Source organism: Poecilia mexicana, unplaced genomic scaffold (assembly GCF_051168715.1).
Source record: "Poecilia mexicana isolate PSO_F unplaced genomic scaffold, ASM5116871v1 scaffold_15, whole genome shotgun sequence".
NCBI lineage: Eukaryota > Metazoa > Chordata > Actinopteri > Cyprinodontiformes > Poeciliidae > Poecilia > Poecilia mexicana.
Genome location: NW_028263384.1, coordinates 21,309,137 through 21,328,392, shown reverse-complemented (window position 1 = coordinate 21,328,392; position 19,256 = coordinate 21,309,137). Strand labels below are relative to the sequence as shown.

At 43.3% G+C, this 19,256-nt stretch overlaps 2 protein-coding genes across 3 annotated transcripts; both read right to left on the bottom strand.

Moving 5' to 3' along the window:
• Positions 1-2,073: 2,073 nt before the first annotated feature.
• On the bottom strand, positions 2,074-3,507 carry LOC106916171 (uncharacterized). The gene has a single exon (XM_088012956.1). It carries the CDS (start codon positions 3,443-3,445, stop codon positions 2,777-2,779), a length of 669 nt encoding a protein of 222 aa, XP_087869082.1. The 5' UTR covers positions 3,446-3,507; the 3' UTR covers positions 2,074-2,776.
• Positions 3,508-4,898: 1,391 nt separating this feature from the next.
• On the bottom strand, positions 4,899-14,758 carry kif11 (kinesin family member 11). 2 transcript variants are annotated; one of them, XM_014984206.2, is made up of 27 exons: positions 14,592-14,758; positions 14,286-14,400; positions 13,680-13,809; positions 13,497-13,594; positions 12,473-12,551; positions 12,220-12,405; positions 12,019-12,143; positions 11,328-11,418; positions 11,111-11,256; positions 10,937-11,033; positions 10,771-10,866; positions 10,591-10,679; positions 9,889-9,955; positions 9,048-9,121; positions 8,859-8,973; positions 8,007-8,078; positions 7,798-7,933; positions 7,553-7,725; positions 7,353-7,478; positions 6,965-7,120; positions 6,727-6,866; positions 6,480-6,640; positions 6,278-6,396; positions 5,975-6,197; positions 5,398-5,552; positions 5,222-5,332; positions 4,899-5,128 (listed from the first exon to the last, which is right to left on the bottom strand). In XM_014984206.2, exons 2-27 carry the CDS (start codon positions 14,357-14,359, stop codon positions 5,015-5,017), a joined length of 3,153 nt encoding a protein of 1,050 aa, XP_014839692.2. In that variant the 5' UTR covers positions 14,360-14,400; positions 14,592-14,758; the 3' UTR covers positions 4,899-5,014. The 2 variants fall into 2 exon arrangements, with proteins under 2 accessions (XP_014839692.2, XP_014839684.2); XM_014984198.2 differs by having other exon boundaries at positions 6,965-7,123; positions 14,592-14,757.
• Positions 14,759-19,256: the final 4,498 nt, after the last annotated feature.

Here is a 19,256-nt window from a genome sequence, read left to right as displayed (position 1 = left end):
AAATTCCTTCGGTTTCTGGAGTCACGTGTATTCCAGTAAACTGAATCCGGCTGGTTGTTGTGTTGAGCCTCTCAGTCATTCACATTCCAGGTTGGGAAAAATGGGACTAAATTCTAACTAATAATTGTCTTAAAACCGACGTGGATCTACAGGTAAGTGAGTTAAAAACATTTTTCTTTAGGTCTATTTGTGATCATGAAATTCATTTAAAACTTGAACATAATCTATGAATTATTAATGTGTGGATTAAATCATGATTAGTGAAACCAGAGGTTTCTTTCTTTACCTTAATTCTTACAAAATATTCTTAAAGAATAATTTAAAAATTAGTTTTTAAGCAATGAGGTCAAAATATTAGCTTTTACGTCTCATATTTGGTTTTGTACATTATTGATTGTGATAAATGTCTTTCCAGTGTTAAATAATGATTATTTTTTAAAGCCCTATAATAGGCCACCTAAAAAAGACACAGAGCTCCACAGGCCTGTCAGCTCTGAGGGAGGAGTAGTTACCCTGTGATCAGAAGGTTGTAGGTTTGATTCCTCCTGCCTCATGTCGATGTGCCTCTGGGCTCTTAACCCCAAGCTGCCTATCGATCTGCATATCGGTGTATGAATGTGTGAGTGTGAATGGGTGAATGTGACTAGTGTAAAGCTTTGAGTGTCAAAATGACTGGAAAAAGTGCTATAGTAGGGCTGAAACGATTCCTCGAATGATTCGAGTACCTCGATTACTAAAATTCCTCGAGGAAAATTCACCTGCCTCGAAGCTTCGTTAATTTATGTTTTATTAGTTAGCGCACCGTGTTCCGGCCGGGACTTCATTTGCGTTGCGCGGAGCTCTCACTTCCGCCTCTGAGTTGTTGACAAAAGCTAAGTCTCAGCGGCATAAAGTCCAATCTTCAAGATTGGCCCGTGGGGATTTTAATGCCCGACTTTTTATCGTTTTTGGGGAACCAATAAGCATCCTTAAAATGACTGGGGGAATGCCTGGAGTACGGCAGCATTTCTCCTCCGGGGCTGCTGGTTGAAAGCGAACGGCGGGAAGAGCGCTGAGGTGAGCGGATAGACTGAACAGGGCGGGCGGCTGAGTAGCTGATGCTTACCGTGTAAATGTAGCTTTACCGACGAACCGCACAATACATTTCATATCCCGGTCTGAAGAAACGGGTGGCGGAGCGCATCGTACATGGCTGGTAGATGAGTTTCTGAGTGTGACCAGTGAAGGTGTCGTAAATATCCCGTATTGCTTCCCCCGTGTTCGTCCCCCGGTCTAACGGTTCGTCAGTCCGCTGGTCTATTTCCTCCCCTCCACCCCATGTTCGTTCATTCGCCCTCTCCTCCCACTCCAGGCGGCATTTCCCGTATTTTCAAACCCAAAGCGTGACAGGTTAGGTGGCAAGGTGAGTTTAATTAATCTATTAAACTCACTGAAGATGAATACATAAACTAAAAGCTGGATTGTAGACATTTTTATAAGCATATTTGTGAGCCTGCCTCTTTGTTATTACATTCAATATAATTTCAGATTTTTCTATAACTTTTCTTCTGGTTAACTTAGAAAGTGAGCTATTATTGTTACAGGTTAGTTTTCTAAACTACAAAAAAGCAACTGTTAGGGATGCTCAAATATGAAAAATTGGACTGATATTGATATCTGATAGTAACACCGGTATTATGCCAGATTTACCAATATTTCATTTTAGAATTTTTTTTATCCGATTACTCGATTAATCGTAAGAATAATGGATAGATTACTCGATTACTAAAATATTCGTTTACAACAGCCCTATATACGAGTTCAGCCCATTTAAACCCAGTTCTTTTCAGAATTCAAAGACATTATGGAGGATAACAATAAGAACCATTTCAAGGTATTTTAGCTTAAGATACACGTAAAATATAATATGCTTGTGACTCTGATATTGACTCTTCTAGGCATAATGTGAGCAAACAGCCTGTTTCCAGGACTCTTTCCTGTTTTATTCCTAAAATTAATCTGATTGATTGTGGGACAGTTGATTACCAAAGAACTCATAATAAAACCCAGTTTATTATGAACCACAGGGACAAATTTGATTTCATTTGCCGTTTAATTATGATATAGTGCATGCTACATATTGACACTGTACATGTTATTTGAATATATCTTAAAGACATGCAGAAAGTTCAGGCGTTTGTATTTAGAAACATGCAAAGTAAAGCATTATGGGAGGAAAGTACTTTTGATTAACATTAAACCTTATGTGTAAAAATAAATCAGTAAAAAGGGGAAATGAACACATGAATAATTTATGTTAGAAGGGGAAACTGATTCTAAATGTTAGCCACCGGCACGCAGATTCATGGGTAGCACAGAAAACTAGAACACCTGTTCTGGACCTGCGGCTGCGCTGACCAACTTCATCTTAACACCAAAAATAGAAACATTATCCACGCCGGACTTTCTTTGGGCTGAAAGAAAATGAGTTTCCTCCAAAGCAACTCAAGTCCATTTCTTTATGTTTCTAAATCACAAATGCACATAACACTTGTAGTAAAGAACAGCTCACTTTGCCTTTCATGTGTTTTCCATCTTTGAAAAGCTTAGAATCAGAAAACGTCCCAGACTCGTTCATGGTTTCGTTGTGGTCAGTCACATCTACAAAGCTTCACACCTGGGGATGAACAAAGAAAGCAACAATAACTGATATTTTCATTCCAGGTTGTATATATAAAGATGTTGTGTTATTGGAGTTTCATGTTCGGTGAGTGGTGGTTAATGGGTTAAGTGATCCTCAGTCTGAAACATTTGAGGAAGAATTGACCAAAAGTCTGAGAAAGGAGGAGGATTTCCTGTAGAAGGGGTTCACTGCCGGGTCGCTGTCCTTCTCACTGAATGGGTTCTTCACTTTGCAGGTGATGGTTTGGAAGCTCCAAGTCTCTTGAGAAATGGTGATCACCTTTTCCCCCTCCTCCCACTCTCCAGCTTCTCCTCTCTTCCAGGAGTACTGGACGGGTCCGACGCCTGTAAAGTCGGTACCACAGGATACGGTGCAGCTGAGGGAATCGCTGTTGCACGTCAGAGGCCTCATGATGACTTCAACAGGGTAGTCGTCCAGCTTCCTGACCCCCACAGCCTTAAAGCTGACAGGAAGGACCCTGTTGTTGATCTCCACCGTGAACAGCCCGCCGTCAGATTGACTCATGTTGCTGATGGTCAGCACTCCGGTGGTCAGATCCACGTTTGTTCGGCCTTTTAAGTCACCCAGATATTCCAGAGGAACCGAACCCTTAATGTATTCAGCGACAATGTTCCCTTTATGCTTCCAGGTGAAGCTGGTGATCTCACCAGAGAACGCTGGGTTGAGATCCAGATTCCCGCCGATCTCAAAGTAAGTAACGTCCTGAGCTGCGGCCTGCAGCGCCAGGAGAGTCAGGAGGGAGAGAGCAGCCGTCGGAGCCATGATGGAGCGGTTCTGCAGAGTAAACAGCCTTTATCTCAGCTGCAAATATCAACGTTTCACCAGAAGAGCTCCACGCCTTCTGGCTCTGCTCCGTTCCCATCTGGTGGATCCGTTTTCAGGATCACTACTGCCACATGCTGGATGCAGACAGTCAAATATAAATATACTCTCTAAAATATCATTGCTCTTAATAAATTATATTTCTAAACTTCTTTAGCTTTTACTTCTAAATAACTTTTGCTGTAACATACAGTTCAGATGTTTGTCTACAAGAATTAATGCCTTTTTTTAAATAAATGTAAATGTTCAGTTAAACTTTTCAATGCTGGTTGAAGGACTTCAGTATTTTTACTTTAGTGTCTTCAGCATTAAAACCATCTCTGTTAACCAACCCTGTCATCCTTCCTGGTTTCCCAAAACACAGAATTAAAATTTTAACCAAAGTTTATTTCTATTTAGCTCATTCATTTAAGAAAAGGTTTTTATAATTATGGACTATGGACACGTAAAGAAAGCATTTAAGTTGATTATCAATTATCTGTGAAGTGGCTCAGTTGCAAAAAACTGACTCCTGACCTAAAGTCTCTTTTTGGTGTAATCTCCGTTTTAGCGTAAATTATATTTTATTAACTTCAGTTTTAGCATAAATTCACATTTTGGTTTAATTTCTAGTTTAGCATAAATTTGATTACAACATAACTTCCATTTTAGCATAAAACTCTTTAGCGAACACCAATAACTGAAATTGTGTCTCAGTATAAATTGTTTAGCTGCTTGTTAGCATAGCCATAAGAGAATTTATGCTAACTGATGCTCAGACCAAAATTTCTAGAAGACAAAATTACATTTTTGCTTAAATTAGATCTTAGCATAAATTGTTTTTGCATAAACTGTTATGAATAACTTTGTAGAATACATACCTGGCAATACATGGAGCTGCCTGACATATTTAACTTCTTCCGATCAGTGACGTCCATGTTTCGCTATGAAGCTTACCGGAAGTTGAGTAAACAACCGTCCTGCGCTGCTGAGAGCCGAACCGAACCGAACCAGCCGGCTGTTGGAAGTGTTACCAACAGACCGAGCAGCTTCCTTCACTTCCTCCGCTGCCATTGCGAAAACTACAGGCTGACAACAAAACTAAAGCAGCGCAGAAAATCAACGTCATCGTTCATAACTCAGTCTGGCCACTGATTGGGCCAGAAGAAAATGTAGCAAAAGAAATCAAAACCAGTCTTTGATATAATATTCAAAAATTACCCAAGATGAGCAAAAGTATTAAGCCAAGTTAAAATGTTGGTATTTTAAAAAACAAAATAAAATCAGGAGAGGAAAAAAAGTCCAAATCTATTTGTCAATATAACTGCAGATTTGTGTCTGATGATCTTTTGGTTGCAACGTCATTCAGTGAAGTTACTGCAGTCTAAAAACATTTAACAGACTTTAAAGTGTCTCAGTGTAAAATGATTCATGTTTTATTTCACAATAATAAAAAACAAGCAGAAATGTTTATTTTACACACGTGAAATATTAGATGACAGACGATAAAAACTGAAGTGTGCGGCTGGTTCAGTTCTGGCAGCGCAGCGGCAGCCGGGACTTCATCGGAGAGGCCTGGCCTTCGCCGTCCGCCATTTTGGACCTGGACAGAACCTTCGTCTCCTTCCTGCTGCCCTTCTTCTGCTGCGATGGGATCAGAGCAGAACGTTAGGCGGCGGCCCGGTTCCCCTCGGCGGCCCCGGTTCCCCTCGGCGGCCCCGGTTCCCCTGAACTCACCTTGAAGAAAGGAAGCCGCTTGCTCTCGTTGAAGACGAGGTTCTCGTCGACGAAGGGCGGCTCGGCGGCCAGGCTCTCGCTGCAGGAGCTGAAGTCGTCCTCCAGGGAGTCCTGCAGACAAACCGGGTCAGAACCAAGACATGCTCACAGAACCAGCTCACAGTCAGGGAGCTCACCTGGTCAACCTGGCTCTGCTTGTCGTCCTCTGGGCCTTCATCCTCCTCCTCCTCCTCCTCCTGCCTCATCCTCAGGGCCTCCAGCAGCTCGCTGCGGCTGCTGCTCTTCTTCAGAACCCTGGGATAAACAAACTCCCGGCGCTGAGGAGTCAGACCTGGAGGCAGCAGAACCGGGTCAGCACATTTACCTGAAACCCATCTGATGACGTCATCAGCTAATTAAAGTGGCACTTAATTTTAAAAACAAGAGTTTTACTTGATCTCTTTTTAATAAGTGAAAAATAAACAGTGAATATTATGTTTAGTAAGAAAAACTAAAAATTATTCATGAACATTTAATAAAATTAAAAATTTTATGAAAGAAAAAAAGTACTAAAAACAAAATTACATTATAAATTAAATAATTTTACTGATGAATAATTTGATCAATAAAAAAACAAAAAAGACATTAAAATAAAAATCATTAAAAAATTATAATACTTAAAATAAAAACAGTAAATAATAATAATAAAAATGTTATAGTTGTTCTGTTCTGGTAGTCCAGAACCCGGTCCGGTTCCGGTCCGTTCTTCCTCACCAGTAGGAACGTCCTGCTGCAGCTCGTCCAGCAGGAAGCTTCGGACCAGCTGCCGACCCGCCTCCACCTGCTCCTGCAGCTCCGCCCGCTGCCGCTCCAGAACCGCCCGGTCCGAACCCGTCTGCTCCTGCAGAGCCGTCAGAACCCGCCGGTTCTCCTCCTGCCGGCCGCTCAGGTCCGCCTCGGCGGCCCGAAGCCGCTCAGCGCCCCGGGTCTCCACGCCCTGAACACGGGTTGGTTAGCAGGAGCAGAACCCAAAAGAACCCAGCAGAACCCGGCCTGTGGTCCAGTTTAATGCTGTACCTGATGGAGACTCTGGGCCTCCTCTGCCAGCTGCTCCATCAGAACCAGCTGGTCCTGGGCCCGGTGGGCCGCCTGCTCCCTGGTTCTGGAGGTCCACTCTGCGTCCCGGTCCACCAGACCTGCAGCAGAACATCATCATCATCATCACCACCTTCATCTCCACCCAGAGGGGGCGGGGCATCACAGGAGGCGGTACCGGTACCTGACACGGCGCCGTGGAGGTCCGAACAGCGGCCGCTCATCTCCTCCAGCAGAACCCGGTTCTGTTGGGCCGCCTGGTGCAGCGAAGAGGCCAGAGAGGAAGAGGAGGAGAGCAGACGCTCCGCCTGCGACGAAGAACGCTGCTCCACCGCGTCGCAGCGGCTGCAGGGAGGAAGAGGAGGATGATGAAGAGGAGGCACACGGTGAGGAAGAGGAGGGTGAGGAGGAAGAGCATCATGAGCTCTGACCTGCTGAGGTTCTGCTGCAGCGCCTCAACCGGGCCCTGCAGGGTTCTGGAGGCCGCCTGCAGCTCGCTGTAGTGCTGCTGGGTTTCCATGGTAACCAGGTTCAGCTGGTCCTGCAGGAACTGGATGGCCCGGTTCATCCCCTGGCAGGAACACGACCAGAACAGAGTTCAGCCGGGCCCAAACCCCAACAGAACCCCCCCGGACTCCTACTGGTTCTGACAGAACCGGGCCGGCTCACCTGCTGGTGCTGCTGCTGGGCCCGTTGGATCTGCTGCTGCAGCCGCTGCTGCTCCTCCTGGAGCGCGCTCAGTCCGGTCCGGGCCTCCTGACGCAGCGCTGCCAGGTCCAGAACCAGACCGCTGAGGAAGACTCCGGTCTCCTTCATCGCCTCCACCTGCTGGGGATCGGGTCGGGTCGGGTCAGGAGGTCAGGGGTCATCAGCCGGTTCAGATAAACGTTAAACTCTCAGATTTCTGGTCGTTAAACTTTCAGCTGCTGATTTTCTGAATAATTCAGTTTTAACTTTTTAAACCATCTTTTCTTTAACATAAATCACTGTTGGGTCACCCGGTGCCACCCAGTCTTCCTCTGATCAGAACTGGGTCTGAATCCGGGTTTGGACCCACCTGGTTGGCCAGATCCCGCTGCGTCTCCATGGAAACCTGCAGGGCGTCGCCGAGCTCCCTGATGGCGGTCAGACCCGGCAGCGTCCGAACGGCCAGAACGTCCTGCACCTCCTGCTGGTGCTCCTCCTGAACCAGAACCAGAACCAGCGGGTCAGAGTCAGAACCAGGGCCACCAGAACCAGAACCAGAACTCTGCTCACCAGCAGCTGCAGCAGAGCCTCCCTCTGCTCCCGGGTCAGCGCCTCGTGCCGCTCCACCTTCTCCCGGCAGCGGGCGGCGCCGTCCGCCACCAGCGCCTGGACTCCGCCCACCAGCGTCTCCACGGCGACCAGGGCGCCCCGCAGCGTGGCCTCGTTCCCCACCAGCAGGCCATCTGGACGACAGAGGCAGACATGAGCCCGCAGAATCCCGGCCGGCCCGGTTCTGGACGCAGAGCGCCACCTACCGACAGTGTGGGCGTAGCCGGTCAGCAAGCGGGCCTGGGCGGCGCCGTGCTGCTGCACGCTGCGCTGCATGCTGCTGAAGGCGCCGTCCATCCTCTGGGAGAAGTTCTGCTGCATCTGCATGTTGTGCTGCTCCACCTGCAGGACCAGACGACCCGGTTAGACCCGGTCAGAACCAGAACCCGCTCCCTCACTGGCCCACGTGGCCCACCTTGGTCTTGCGGTCCAGCTTGGCGTGGAGACCCGACACGTCGCTGGTGCTCTCACCGACGGTGCTCAGCAGCTGCAGGCGGAGTCAGAAAATAATAAACCAGTTTTAAGGTTTGGAGATAAAAACATCAGGAATTAAAATAAAAAGTTTCAGTTCCACTTCATCCCTGCTGGAGCTTTTCTACATGAACAGGATCTGAGATATATGTAAAGTTATAGTCAAACACTAATTTAGATTTCAATAACTTTCTTCAACAAGTACAAATATAAGCCAACCTTTCTTCCAATAACAGATCAATAAGTCATTGATCCATTAGGAATAAATATTTATTGCACTGAAACAATTCAAAGTTTTCTGGCTTCCAGCAAAAATCAGTCATTTTAAATAACTGACCTAAAATAAACATTTGATCCAAATTAACTTCACACATAAAAACACATGTTTGCATGTCTATCTTTGTGGGGACTTTCCATCGACTTCCATTCATTCCTCCAACCTAAACTTCACACTAACCCGAACCACAACTCACCTAAATCTGACCTCTGACCCCAAAACAGCCTTTCCTCTTGTGGGTCCACACAATGCAATATGTGTCAGGAACATGGTCCCCATAAGGTATTACAATCCACACACACACACACACACACACACACACACACACACACACACGCCCCATTAGCTGTAAATAAAATATTCCCAAATTCAGGCGTTTAATCAAATCTCAGATTGCATTTAACTGTGGCCATTAAAACTCCACTGTTTGGTATTAAAGTATTTTTTCCAAGCCTTGACTGACTGATTTTCATCGCCATAGCAACCTGAGCCCCGGCAGCGACAGGTGAAGCTGCGTACCTGTCCGGCGGCGCTGTACAGCGACTCGTGGACCGAGCTGAGCTCTGAGCAGATGAACTCCTCCTCCACCAGCTTCTCCTTGGTCTTCTCCAGATGCCTGCTGGTCTCCTCCAGCCTGGAACCAGAACCAGAACCGTGAGAGCCCGGCTGATAAAGGCGGGGCTCCGACGCTACGCGGAGCGGCTCTACCTCTGCTGCTTCTCATCCAGGTCCATGCTGCACTGCTCCAGCCGGCTCTTACTGTCCAGGAACAGATCGTTGACCTGCAGGGAGCAGAATAAAACCAAGACGATTTAACCATCAATAAAAGGAACGGCTGGATGAGAATGGTTACATTTATCTGTTTACAGCTTTTCTAATAAAAACACCATTTTAAATCATCATAATATACAAGTCAAGATCATTTCCTGAAGTGTACATTGCCTTCCTTCTGATTGGCTGCCATTCAAATTCACCAACCTACTATGAAGGTGATGCTAGCAAGCGCAACAAGTTCCCAATGAGACATAAGAGAAAAGAATATTTTACTGTCTGTGGGTTCCTGACCCGTCCTCTGGACCGAGTCGGTTCCTGACCCGTCCTCTGGACCGAGTCGGTTCCTGACCCGTCCTCTGGACCGAGCATCAGACAACCGCTAGCTGTCAAACCTTCCTACACATAAACTTCAACAAGAAAGTTTAATAATGTTCAGCTTCTGTCGCCCCCAAACAAAAAAAAAAAAAAAGCTAGCAGGGCTGTATTAGCAGCTAGTTAGCGGTAGCCTCAACCAAGAGGTTCAACTAAAACTTTTTTCCCCACAGAAAAGTCAGAAGAAGAAAAAAAAACTATAAAGGAGATTTAGATTAAATCATCCAGTCAAGATAAAAAATAAAACCAGTGAGTAAAATATTAAAGACCAACTTACATTTAGTTTTATGAATTTTAGACAAGGACACATGAATTCGCTAGCTGCTAACATTCATTAACGAGCAGCTCCAATCTGAACTGCCGGGGTCGTGACCTCTTGCTGGGAGACGGACAGAGCAGATACCTTCTTGAGCTCCTCCTCCATCATGGCGATCTGCTCCTCCTGGGCCGTGATCTGGGTCATCATGCTCCTGCAGGACAGAACCGGGTCACATCAAGCCGCTAAAAGCTTCCATTGATTATTGGAACCAAACTTTTCCCTTTCAGTCCGACTCATTCAGATTCTCAGAACTCAAAACGATCCCGCCTGAAATTTTCCATTAAACTGGTTAAAAACATTCAGCGATGCCAACTCCCACCTGCAGGTGGCAGCATTCCATCCCATTAGTGCTGCTGCCTGACGATGTGGCGAGTAACAAAAAAAACAACAGATTTTTACATCTTACAGTCTAAAAATGTCTCTAATCTTATTTCTATTTAGAGATTCTGGACTGAATGTAATGAGGGAGAAATACCTGGAATTCCTGGAAATGTTTTGGAAACATTTCCAGGAAAGATTCTGCTGCTTTGATCTCAGTGGAGCTTTATGTTCAATAAAGTGAAGATCATAAGCTTCTGCTTCTACCCAGCATTTCTTTTCAGTCTACACTTTGTTCTCACCATTCAGAGGAATTTAAAGATCGTTTTTCTATTTCTGTACTAGTTTTGTCACCATTGAGTTTCTTTATGAACTTGTGCATGGAAAAGTAAAATAATGAAACAATAAATATTGAGGACAGGAATCTGTAAACGAGTGAACGCTTCCTCAGGACTCGGCTGAACTCACTCGTAGTTCTCTGATGAAAGGTAAACGCCGTTTTTGTCTCGGGTGGCGGCCAGGTCCCGTTTGAGCCGCTCGATCTCCTCCGTGTATTCCTGACAGGACAGAGAAAAAGCTCCAGATTTTCCAGAACAAGAAACGATGTGACGGATAAATCAGGAAACGATGGCGGCTCCACAGCGCCACCTTGATCAGCGTCCTCTTGGTGAGCTTCTGGTTGACCTCGGGTTTGTTCATGATGTTCTTGGCTCGGCTGGCGTACTCCAGCGTGCTCAGCGTCTCCTGCAGGCAGCAGCGGTCGGGTGAGATATCTCAGAACCGGGTTCGGGTCGCGGTCGGAACCGGGTCTTACCTCCAGGTTGCTGGAGGACGGCGACACGGTGGCGATGATGGAGGTTTTGGTGCGTCCGCCCAGCGAGTCCTGCAGGATCCTGGTGAGTTTGGACTCTCTGTGGGAGAACCGGGCCCGGAGTTAAACCCAGACCAGCTGCTGGTTCTGCCAGGCCCGGTTCTGTGTGCGGCCCACCTGTACGGGACGTGAGGCCTCTTCTCCACCAGGGCGGTGATGACCCGGCCCAGCGTCAGCAGCGACTGGTTGATGTTCCCGGCCTCGCGGGCCCGCTTGTCCACGGCTCCGGAGCGGCCGATGTTCTCACTACCGGCGAGGTCCACCTGGACAGAAGCGGGTCGGGTCAGTACAGGTGCTTGGCCGGGTCCCTGACCCGGTCCGGGCGGTTCCTCACCAGGTTGAGCTTGCCGATCTTCACCAGCTCCTCGCCGTCCAGGGTGATCTCCTTCATGTGGATGGTGACGGAGAACACGGAGTGGGAGCGGCTGCAGAGACAGAACCGGTTCTGAAGGTGGCGCCGACCCAGTCAGACATTTATCAAAGTTTGGGTTTTTCCCTCCAACCAGCCGGTTTCCATTCAGAGCAACGTTGGCGCGCCCAGGGCGGCCATCTTGTTCTACAGCTTTTATTTATTTGGACCTTCAGCTCTTGGACAGAATATTAACGTCTGCTTACAGTTTATTTAATTTTATTAATTATGTGAATGAAAGTCATAAATGAATATTATGTTTGTGACAAAGTAACTTTGTGAGAACTGCAGCATGAAAACCAACAAAAAGTTAAAATGAGGAATGTTGAAGTTACACTTCAGTATAAATAATAAAAATAAGTAGTTAATATTTTTCTAATGCATCAATATTAGCAGTTTGAGATGATTATGTCAATTTGAAGGAAAAAACAAACTGAGGTTCACATCAGATTTTAAAGCCGTTTTCTGGTAAAACTGAGTTTATTCTGCTAATATGATGATAATCTCATAATTAAACAGTTTGTAATGTGAAAAAGTTACTTTTTAAAAATATCTTTTCTTGGGAGAGAAAAAAACAAACTTAGTTAAAAATCTAAACTGTGGTCGCCATGGAAACCTGGAGTAGGCGTTCATCAGGGTGGAGGCGGTGCGCCTCTTGGCCGCTCCTCGCTCCAGGATCTGGTAAACCTCGTCCTTGTTGTGGACCACCACCTCCTCCAGCCCCTTCACCACCACGCCGCGCTGCAGCACACACAGGGCCGGGTCAGGGACCAGAACCAGAACCGGAACCAGAACCAGCGCAGTCAGAAGCTCCCACCTTGTTGCGCGGGTCGTCGAACAGCTGCAGGCGCTCGTTGACGTCCTCGGTGGGGCTCAGCAGGTCGAACAGCTCCTCGTTGTAGATCTCCAGCAGAGAAACCTTGACGGAGAACTCGGTGCCGTTCTCGCTGAGCTTCTCGAAGATCTGGTGCAGCGTCCGGGGAATGATGCCGGCCAGCGGGTCCTGCAGAACCGCAGGGGGTCAGGCCGCTGAGCGGAGCGCTGCCGACAGGGTCAAAGGTCAAACTCACCTCCTCCCAGGTGAACTGCGCGTTCGGAGTGCGCTCCCCCTCCATGGTGAAGGTCTTCCCGGTTCCTGTCTGACCGTAGCTGCAGAGCAAACAGGAAGTGGATCAGAACTCGACTCAAACAAGAAAACTCAAAAACTTTAAGGTTTGTTTACAAATCTTGGAGATAAAAACTCAAAATAATCTGAAAAAAAAAAAACAACATGGTTTCAATTCACCGTTATACAATTTATCAGTGTAAATATTCTACAGCAGAAATTATGCAAAATAAATATAAGACACGTTTTCAAATGTCTCACATCTTTACAACGATGTTCTTTTGTAGATGGAACAAAAACTGAGGAGTAAATTTCTGCCAAAGAAAAACTAAAAAATTATCTGGGAAATTTCTGAGATGAATTTAAAAATGTCTGATACCGTTAACGGATTTCTCATTTTTTCCTCAATAATCCCTGTACAGTGGCTCTCATACGTCATCACACCCCGTGTCAAAGAACAAAACAAGAATTTAGTAAAAAGAAGAAAAAAATCCCTCCATTATAACAAGGTTTAAAATATAAACCAACCTTTAAATTCAATAACAGATCAATTAGTCATTAATCCTTCAGGAATAATTATATTTCAATCCAAACAAATCATGTTAAGGTGAATGACCTCAACATTAAAGTAAATGTAAAAAATACTAAGAAATTACAAAAAAATTAAATAAAAAATCCTTAAAAAATGTTTCATGTTTTCTGGCGTTTAGCAAAAATAAATAATTTTGGTATTTTTAAGAGACATAAGAAAAAAAAGTTTCACTTTAGACAGCAAAAGAAATGTGGCTTTTATGTGTAAAAGTATTAAATAATGTTTTCCAATTTAAGATTTTAATCAAATGTTCGGCTTCATGTTACAACCAAACTGCAGTTTGAAAATCCAGCACTTTCCAAACCTTGAAAACACCTGACTGAAATTCAAGCATTTTCCAGGATCCCTGTTATTGGCGTCTACTGAGCGGATCGGGAGGAAACCAGAGGCGACTCACGCAAACACGGTGCAGTTATATCCCATAATGACCTCGTCCAGGATGGGGCACACCACGCTGCGGTACACGTCGATCTGCTTCGCAGCCGGGCCGAAAACCTGGAGAAAATAAACGTTCCCTATGAGAGACCCAGTTTACCTCCTGGTTCTGACCGGGCCACAGGGGTTCTGACTGGGTTCTGACCATGTCGAAGGTGTAGGTCTTCCTGGAGGACTTGTCGTTCACGCCGCCAGTCCTGACCAGCACCTCCTTCCTGCTCTGGTCGCAGTCGATAACTCCGTAAGACGCCCTGTGCTCCATGGTGTTGAAAGGCCTGAAACAGGAAGCAGAACCAAATAACAGGAAGTTCCTCCAGAATCAAACTAATTTATTATTGGTTACATTTAATATAGAGAAAAACACTGCATCTTTCCTCAGATAACAACCAGACAGAGATTTAAAGAGGAGAAACAAAAGCAAATGAGGTGGATTAGCAGAGCTAGCTAACAACTGATGTCATCCAGGACATGTTGCTGTAATATACAGCAACATGTCCTGCTGCTGTATATTTGCTGTCCTGTTTGTTCCTGCAGAACAAACAGGACAGATGATATCCTGTTTGAAGAGTCATGAGATGGTAAAACGGAAAAAGACTTCAGTCAGAGGCTTTTTGATTCGCTGCAAGACTGACTGCTACTGGAGAGTCTTCGTGCGCCGCATCACCACCATCCACAACGACTCTCTGAAGAAACTTGGATCATTTCTGTCAGGATAAATAGATCTTTGCTTTTACCCGGTTTTCTGTCTTACCTGCACCGGACCACCACCTGGATGTTGCGGCCCTTCTCCTCTCGCCTCCCTCCGGTACCGTTAGTGGAAGCCATGGTGGCCGCAGAGAGAAGCGCCTCTCCGCGGGTCTGAGAGCCTGCGGACGCCGTTAAAGCTCCGGTTAGCAGACAGCCACACACCGAAAGGACCGCAGAAAACCTCACAACGATGTTTTGTAACCGGAAGAAACCATTAAACGCAGAATAAACCCCCCGCTGTTTGAAATCTGCCGGTAAAGATTAGCGTCTTTTCCGGCAAAATGAGCCGTTAAAACTCAGAGTAACTCACCGAGTGAAGGAGTGTTTTCTCCTTCTGTGCCGCTATAAAATCTTGCGATATATTTCCCAACAGCTTAAATACGTAAAATGTCGGTAATCAGTTTTTAATTCCTCCTCCGGGTCCTCGGCAAGAACTCACAGAAAACTCCTATGGCGCTCAGAGCCAGAACTTCAAACTGTACTTTTAAAGTTTAACCCACCAATAGCCGTGCAGCAACGGACAAACAAATGACACGATTGGTCGGAAAGAACACGTGACTCCTTCAGCGTAGAGCATCACGGGAGTTGAGGAAATAAAGTACAACACTGACTCCACTAGATGGCGACATTATTCTGAAAACTGCTAAATGAACTTTCAATTTAATTTCCGCATAAAATATGACACAAAGGGGTTACATCGGTTGATTTAGCGAGTTTATTTTAGCATCAAAACTTTATAAGAAAATACATATTTAAAATGTTATCAGTTTTACTTGTTTAAAGATTAAATATTTAGTTATTTATTAAGAAATGCTCACATTTTGATGTCTACTGTTTATTTTCTATACATCTCTAGAAAATAGTTATTTTATTCTCCGTAACAAGAAAAGGCTTGCTAATCTGAGCTTTCTTATTCATTCAATTTTAAGTCAGATCAAATCTGGGTTTTGAATAGACCCAAGACTTTGTATTACAGACGTAAGTCAAGCAAAAGTTGTACTCAGGTAAAAGCAAAATGTAACAAGTGAGTAAAAACTGATAAACTGAGCAAGATACCTGATTTAAGATTTAAAATGATTTAATCTGATTTAATCTGACAGACTAAAATGTGTTGTTGGAGTTTAAAGACTAAATCAAAACAAAAATATAACAAAATTATAAAATAATAAATTCAGACAGCAGAACTGCCTCAGCGCATAGAAAATAACATGGAAACAAAGATGGTATACCAACAGGAGGTCTCACTTCAACGTAAACTGTAGATCTGTATCTGGTTCATTTTTGGGTAAAATGTTTTTGTTCTTTATTCAGTAAATTTACCCACAGTGGATAAAACAGCCAGAAACTTTACTCAAACATACTTCATAATCATATTTGAGCATCAAAACCTCATCAAACAGTTAACAGCTGTGAAAACCAGGAACAACCATGACATTTTGAAGAGCACCATAATAAAAAATCAACACACATCAAAATGTTGGTCAGTGTTTCATTTATTCTGGTTCAAAAGCAGCTGGGTTCAGCATTGATTTACAGGAACTCAGTGTTTCAGCAGGTCTTCAGTTTTCTGGAAGCTTATTCCAGATTTATGGTGCATAGAAGCTGAATGCTGCTTCTACATGTTTAGTTCTGGTTCTGGATCTGGTTGGTCAGAGCAGAACCAGAACCAGAACCAGAGCGGTCTGAAGGTTGATCCAACAGCAGCAGATCTTCAATGTGTCCTGGAAACGTTCTCCAGCTGATGGAAGGCCGACTTTGTAACTGTCTTTATGTGTCTGTGAAGGTCCAGGGTTCAGCCTGATCTCTGGTTCCTAACTGTAACAACTGAAACTGTGTAGGTCCTGAAACCATCCCCTGCCATGACTCCTCCTCCTCCGTGCTCCACTGAAATCTTTAGTTTGTCGTTAACATCGTTTTCGTTTTTTCAGGAAGATCTTTAGGTTTTTAGAAAGTAAATTTCTTCTTTGCATTAACGTTAAATCTGTCTCTGACTTCATATCAACATGAGTTAGAGTCTGCTGAATGTGTCATGATGACCTTTAAGGTTCTTTTAGCATACTGCAGCCTGCTTCCAGGGTGGATTTGCTTTAACTAGGCCAGGCCTGAAGGAAGATGGTGAACGTTTTCCGTCCAGCAGAAAGGCTGATTTTAGGTTGCAGGAGGTTCCAGTCTGAGGTCCGCCTCATTTCCATAACTATTCTAACTGCGAGGGTGGCAGCAAACTGAGGTGGGAACGGCATTGTTCCCTCCCTCCCACTCGTTCCCGGCCTCTCCGAGTCTTTTTGTGATCGGCGGCCCACTCGGGACCCGGATGGACCCTCTTTTCCCCCCGTCCTGCCGGGCCGAGCCGCAGATCCAGAGATCCAGAGGAGCGGGTAACTTCTGGGCGACGAAGAGGAGCTCCTCGTCTTCCTCTCCTGAAGCCTTCGTCTTCTCTCCCAAAAGCGGTGAGTCCGTCCAGAACTGATCTTTTCTCACGTTTGGGTCAGAAAACCTTCAAGTGGAGGAGAAAGAAAACAGCAGCAGATTTCATCACTGAGACTAAATGAGATTCATTTGTTCTGAAATCTGCAGGAAATCATCTGAATCTGCAAAGTTCAGTTTGGTGGCAGAAAATGAAAAATGTAACCTGGAGGTTTGGTTTTTAGTTCGTTTCTGCAGCTTCATGGTGACTCTTTTGGTTGAAAACACGGAGGAATGCTGCTTTCTGTGTTTTCAGGTTCGATGAAAGCTGCAGAAAAATTCAGACAAGAAGCAGAAAAAATCTGGAATAATCTGTTTTCCTTCAGGAACTCTGGAAATCTTTATCACCATCTAAATGAGCTGCTTTTGTGTTTGGAGAAGATTCGTTTCTTTGTTTTCCGAGTCAAACTCATAAATGTTCTTTTCATGTGGAATCAGTTTTGATCCTTTATCTAAAATGAAGAAAGGAAATAAAACATTAGATTATCATTTTTAGCTGCTGATTCTCACTCCAAAGACAAAAGGAGGAGATCAGAAACCTGCATTTCAAAGAAAGTGGCTTCAGCTTAAAGTCAAAACTGGAACATTTGTGTAAAAATTCACCTCCAGTTCATTAATTTTAAAAGATCTTAAACTAAAAGTGGATAAAATATAATAAAAAGCATAAATTCTTCAGACTTTGGAGGCTTTTTTACTTTCATGGAGTAAAAAGACAAAGCTGCACAGATTCTCTTTTTACAGAAATGAAGCTTCAAAATGCAACAAAATTAATATTTTAAGTTTTCCTGGATTTTTAAAAAGTGTTTTCACATTTCTGTTACAGATTTAACAACTTAGAGCCTTTAAAGGAAACTTAACCTGCAAAGTTTCTTCATCTTTTCTTTAATGGCCGAAAAACATAAGATAGTTTTATTGGAGTTTAGTTCAAAATCAGAGATCTGTTAACCTCTAAACGATTAATAAATGATTATTTCATGACAAATAATCCAAAAACAAGTTTTTATACTTTGTGTTTTGAAAAGATTTTTTTGCTTCTTTTTTATCATCTTTATTAGTTTGAAGCTCAAATTTGAGATCAAAATGTTGATCTGATGTCAGCTGGAAGATTTTTACTTAAAATCCACTTTTTAGTTTTTGATTTTTAAACCTTAATATGAATAAATGAAAACCTGGAAATCATTTTAGCATTTGGTTCAAAAAGAAAACTGGAAGTTCGTTGAATGAAAACATTAATTCATAAATCATCTTACAGGTTATTTAATTTGTTCAATCATAAAAATGGAAGAATGAAAATTAAAAGGAAGAAATTTTTTAGGTTTTTTAGGTTTTAATTGCTTCAGGTTTAATGAACAGGACTGGAAATGCAGGAGGACGACAGAGAGCCTCCATCACTAAACCCAGAAGAAAATATGTTTTATTGTTTGATTTTTGATTCATTTTCATCCAAACTGGAGAGAAACGGATCAACATGGACCGTCGGGACGTTTTTCCTTCAGTTTCTCTCATTTTGTTTGGGAAACAACAGATTAAGCTTCTGCAGAGCAACAAGAACATTTTTACATTTAAGTTTTAATTAATGAAACAATACGAGACGCTTACAAACAAATAACACTTAACTTGAATAATAATGATTTTCATGATTATTCACTTATTTTGAAGTCATGTTTAATCCGGTTTAAACTGAAACATTTTAAATGTTTTATTCAAAATGAAAAATCCCAGGAAAGACAAAAGAAAGTTAAAACGTGGAAACGGAGGAGAAAGTTGCAGAACATCTTAAACAGATTAATGTGAACATGAAGCTCTAAATGCATCATTAAGCCTCGTGTTTCTAGATTTGACCTTTAGATCCAGTTTTTCAGTGAAACCTTTAAATGAACCTTTTACTTTTATTGTTTCTGCTTCACGACGTCTTTATGGGCTGAAACACAAAGAGACTCATTTATCCTGCAGGTTTTAGTGTTTAGATTGAATTAAAGCAGAACCAAATAAAAAAACAGAAAAATCATCAGTTACTGTCTGAAAATGAAACGTTTCATCATTAATGAAACTTCATTTGCAGGAATTTTATGCTGTAAATCAGACAAAAATATTAAATATTTAGTTAATTATGGAGAAATGTTCGTTTGGTTTTTATTTATTTATTTAGTTATGATTAAATAAAAATCATGAACATGAAAAAGTAAATATTCCACATAAACAGGAGATTCAGAGAGGAAATAAATCCCTCACATTTTCTGCTTTGTTCTTTTATTGTTTTAGAGATAAAAATCAAAACTTTATCAACATAAAATAAGTTTATTTCATATATTCATGATCTGGCAGTAGAAAGATGATAAAACAATGTCTGCAGATCTTTAACTGCAGACATAAATGTGTAAATAATAGATTTGGACCAGAAATCCACAAAAAGACATTTTGATCAATTTCTAGATTAAATGGAAAAAGAAGCAAAAAAGTGAAGAAAAATCTGAAAAATTCAGGGAAAAGAGAGAAATATTTTAAAATACAG